The 4,397-nt window shown below is 38.6% G+C and overlaps 1 protein-coding gene across 1 annotated transcript; it reads left to right on the top strand.

The window, feature by feature from the left end:
• Nucleotides 1–3,112: 3,112 nt before the first annotated feature.
• Nucleotides 3,113–3,778, top strand: LOC120993661 (fibrinogen-like protein 1-like protein). Its single transcript, XM_040422140.1, has one exon. It carries the CDS (start codon nucleotides 3,113–3,115, stop codon nucleotides 3,776–3,778), a length of 666 nt encoding a protein of 221 aa, XP_040278074.1.
• Nucleotides 3,779–4,397: the final 619 nt, after the last annotated feature.

The following is a 4,397-nucleotide window of genomic DNA, read 5'->3' as shown; positions in this document are numbered from 1 at the left end:
TTATCTCTGAATGGACGTTCTGTAACGTCCATTCAGAGATCGCAGCTGCACGCTAATCGTGCAGCTGCCGAGCGGGGGGCCCACTGTCAGTAATGACAGCAGGGCACCCCAGAGAGAAGGCAGGGACCATTCCTTGGTGTCTCTGCCTTCTAGATCGCTGTATGCACAGTGCTCAACGAGCGCTGTGTATACAGCAAGGAAGCGCTATGCTTGTCATGTAACCGCTGGGGCCGGGGGAGTGCAGGAGCTGTCGGGTCTTCCATAGACCTCGATCAGCCCTGCACTGAGTCTGTACAGCGCTATATTATACTGTACAGCCTCTCTGTGGGGTGTATTTCCCCTGCAACTGGGGCTACTATGTCAGCCCCAGTTACAGAGAAATCAGTAGTAAAAAAAAAAAAAAAAAGTTAAATGTCCCCCAGAGGTCTTGTATGACCTTATGGGGGATACAAAGTCTAAAATAAAAAAATGTTTTTGGAAAACAAAATAAAAAAAGTTTCACATTAAAAATGTTTTATAAATCAATAAACATTGCGCCAAAGCAAATTTTTTAGTGAGCTCACCTCACAAAAGACATATCAATCAATCAAAAAGTCGTATGTAACCCAAAATGGTAGCAATAAAAATTTCACCTCATCCCGCAAAAAATTAGCCCCCACACAAGACTATAGCCATAAAAATAAAACAAAATGGTTTTAAGAAAATGGCAACACAAAAACTTTTTTTTTCTTTCTAAAACTGTTCTTATTGTGTAAAACATAAAAATAAAAAAAATAACTAGACATATTTTGTATCGATGCGTCCGTAGTGACCTGATCTATAAAAATATTACATGATTTACCCCATCAAGTGAACAGTGTAAAAAAAAAGAATAGTAAAATGACACCAGCTTATTTTGTGACTTCACCTCCCAAAAATGAGATAAAAAGCAACCAGAAAGCCAAATGTACGCCAAAATGGTACCAATAAAACCTACAGCTTGTCTCGCACAAAATAAGCTCATTCAACAAAAATAAAAAGTTATTGCTCTTAAAAACTTTGACAGAAAATTCCATGTTAGAAAATCCAGATGCTGCTCCCTCCCTTCTGAGCCCTGGCATATCTCCAAATAACAGTTTACTACCACAATTCAGGTGTTACTGTATTCAGGAGAAGGTGGGTAGCAAATGGGGGTTGGGATATTCTCCTGTTATCTTTTGTGAAAAAGAAAGTTTGGGCCTAAAGCACCATTTTCTTGTAAAAAAATAATTTATTTTTCATTTTTACACCCAAGTATTAAAAATTGTATGAAACAGTTGTTGAGTGAACTTCCTTGGGTGGTGTAGTTTAAAATAAAATGTGGCCCCTTTTTGGGGGGTTTCTGTGCCCTGCCATGTCCCCAAACAGCTGTATACAACCAAATATGGGGTGTTTCTACAAACTGCAGAATCAAGGTAATAAATATTGAGGTTTGTTTTGTTCTTAACCCTTTATTTTTTTTTTGCCTTCCTTTGGATCAACTTGCAGGATGACAGGCCGAACTGGATGGACAAATGTCTTTTTTCGGCCTTATGTACTATGTTACTATGTTACTATGTTACTTGATGTGTTCCAAGAAAAAAATGATTTAAATGTAAAATCTGAAAAAAAAGTGACAATTTGAAATTTCACCTCTATTTTGCTTTAATTCCTGTGGAATACCTAAAGGGTGAACAACATTTATAAAACCAGTTTTAAATAGCTTGAGCAGTGTCATTTCTAAAATGGTGTCATTTATGGGTTGATTTCAGAACTGAACTGGTCCTTAAAAATGTTGACTTTGGAAATTTTCTTAAAAATTTTAAAAATTGCTTCTAAAATTCTAAACCTTCTAGCGTCTAAAATGATGCCAACATAAAATAGACATATGGGGAATGTTAATAAATATTTTATGAGGTATCACTATCTGTCTTAAAAGCAGAGAGATTCAAATTTATAAAAAAGTAAATTTTTTCACATTTTCCTTAATTTTTATTTTTTTTATAAATAAAGGTAAAGCCTTATGACCCAAATTTACCATTAACATAAAGTACAATGTATCACGAGAAAACAATCTCTGAATGGCTTGGAAAAGTAAAAGCGTTCCACATAAAGTGACATTTGTCACATTTGCAAAATTAGGCCTGTTCAGAAAGTGGGTAAATGGCCCGGTCTGGAAGTGGTTAATATTACTGGTCGCACAGGGCACCAGTCTCTCCCCATGACGATGCCGCCAAATTATGTCATAGGGGGAAATTAATATCAAGTGAAATGGAGCTGTGTTCTGCCACTTGTCTAGTTTGAAGACCTTAGTAAATGTGTTACGCTTGTTATGACTTCGAAGCTGTGCCCACTTTTGCAGACACAATTGCATGTGGGCATTATAAGTATGGGCTTCAGTAGTATGGCCCATTTATGTATGTAATTACACCACTAAACTTTTAGGGCTCGTGTACATAGCATTGCATCGTGCAAACAACTTGTGTGGCTTCAAACATTCACACTCTGTATGTTGCTTCTGAGAGTTCCCCTAAAACCATTGGAGAAAAACTTTCATATTACTGCATGTCCTGGATTTATGTAGATTTCCTTTCCTGCCTCTTGAAATATATTAATTAAAACAGGGACACCATTTAAAGGGGTTTTCTGCCATAACTTCAAACTTAGACACCAGAAGGAAGCTAGTCCAAAAAAAATTCTTCCAGTGCTGCAGTTCCCATCCACTCTGTTTGAGTTATGTGACATTTTTGTATGTGACTGCTGAGGCCAGTGAATGGCAGCAGCAGTCACATAACCTCATCACTTCCAGCCTGGTGAAAACCCAAAATGGTGGGGACAAGATGGCACTGGAACAGTATACCTTTCAACTGGTTTCTTTTACCTAGAGATAAGCCACCAGAAGAGGTATCTGGCAGCACCCTTCTCCTCTTTCCTGAAAACACATACATGCCTAGAAAAACCGAATGTGTATGGGTTTGTAGAAGTTGGGAGGTGTGTGGTCATTTTTACAGATGATCAGATGACCCATGTGTCTGACTACAGACTTGTCTGTTTCCAATGACAACCAACAGAAATGTCAGTGCAGCCCTAGGGTATAAAGCAGGCTATAAAGTAAATGGTTTCTATCTTACTACCACTATTTACACCTTTTTCAGATTTCCCTATAGACTGTGATAAACTGCCAAAGAACAGCCCGAGTGGAGTCTATGTCATCAAACCTCATTCATCACCTCCTTTAGTAGTATATTGTCATGTAGATGAAGATGGCAACCGGTGGACTGCTATCCAGAGGAACTCCAAAACTACTGAAATAACTTGGCATGAGTCCTGGACCACTTTCAAGTATGGATTTGGAAATGTGATGAAGGATTTTTGGCTGGGTAATGAGTACATTCACCGGATAACATCTCAACGGGTCTACATGGTACGCTTTATCCTGAAGGACAAGAATGATAAGGAGTGGCATGCCGACTATGATATCTTCAGCCTAGACAAAGAAGAGAATGGCTATGCATTGCGTCTAGGGAGGTACTCCGGTACTGCAGGGGACAGTCTAACCATCTTTGACTCAAACACTGTTCATGACAACATGAAGTTCTCCACAAAAGACAAAGATCAGGATCGGAGTAGTTCTCACTGTGCCATCTCTTACAGTGGTTGGTGGTATGACAATTGCTACCTTGTTCTATTGAATGGCAAAGGTTTTATCTACTGGAAAAATGTTTGCACTGGAGATTGCAATGAGTCAATGATTATGGTCCGGCCTACAGGTATCTGCTGAAGACCGTAACATCAGACATGGATTCTGGGGAAGGTAGAAAATAGTACACTGTGTGATATTTTTATATCTATATAACTATACAAAGTTACGCTGCCATTTTAGGCTCTTTAAAAGGAAGCAAAACAGATGCAAACAATTCAGGCACTAATTTCCTTACACTTTTCAGTTATTGTATGTGCTACAGTAGCTACTTAAAGGGGTTATCCCATTACTAATGTAAAAAATTAAAATCAGACATCATATAGTATGTGACAATCTGTAACAAAGCCAGAACCAGCCCTGTACCTCACATGGATCCAGAGATCTCCCCATTCATTACTCTGCTAGATTTATATCAAGCTGACAGCTCAAGGAGAGTGTCGTTTATTCTACAGCTCAGGGGGCGTGTCCATGCTCTCCCTATCACAGCTCAGGAGGCAGTTGAAGATTAAAACTGAGCATGTGCGGCCTTCTCAGTGAGCTGGACAAACAAATAAGAAAAACAAACAAACAGCAGGTGGCACTATACAGATAGATTTTAGTGAATAACTCAGTGGCAATGGTACATTTTTAATTACATGCAATTACAAAAGTATTCAGATCCAGGTGCCGGTTTTAAAACTGTAGAATATTTTTCGTG

This window comes from Bufo bufo, chromosome 3 (genome assembly GCF_905171765.1).
Source record: "Bufo bufo chromosome 3, aBufBuf1.1, whole genome shotgun sequence".
NCBI lineage: Eukaryota > Metazoa > Chordata > Amphibia > Anura > Bufonidae > Bufo > Bufo bufo.
The sequence above is the reverse complement of the archived record's forward strand: the minus strand, read 5'-3'. Positions and strand labels throughout refer to the sequence as shown.

Excerpts from the sequence above, each read along its gene's own strand:
- LOC120993661 (XM_040422140.1), top strand. The coding sequence starts at position 3,113 with ATGGTTTCTATCTTACTACCACTATTTACACCTTTTTCAGATTTCCCT.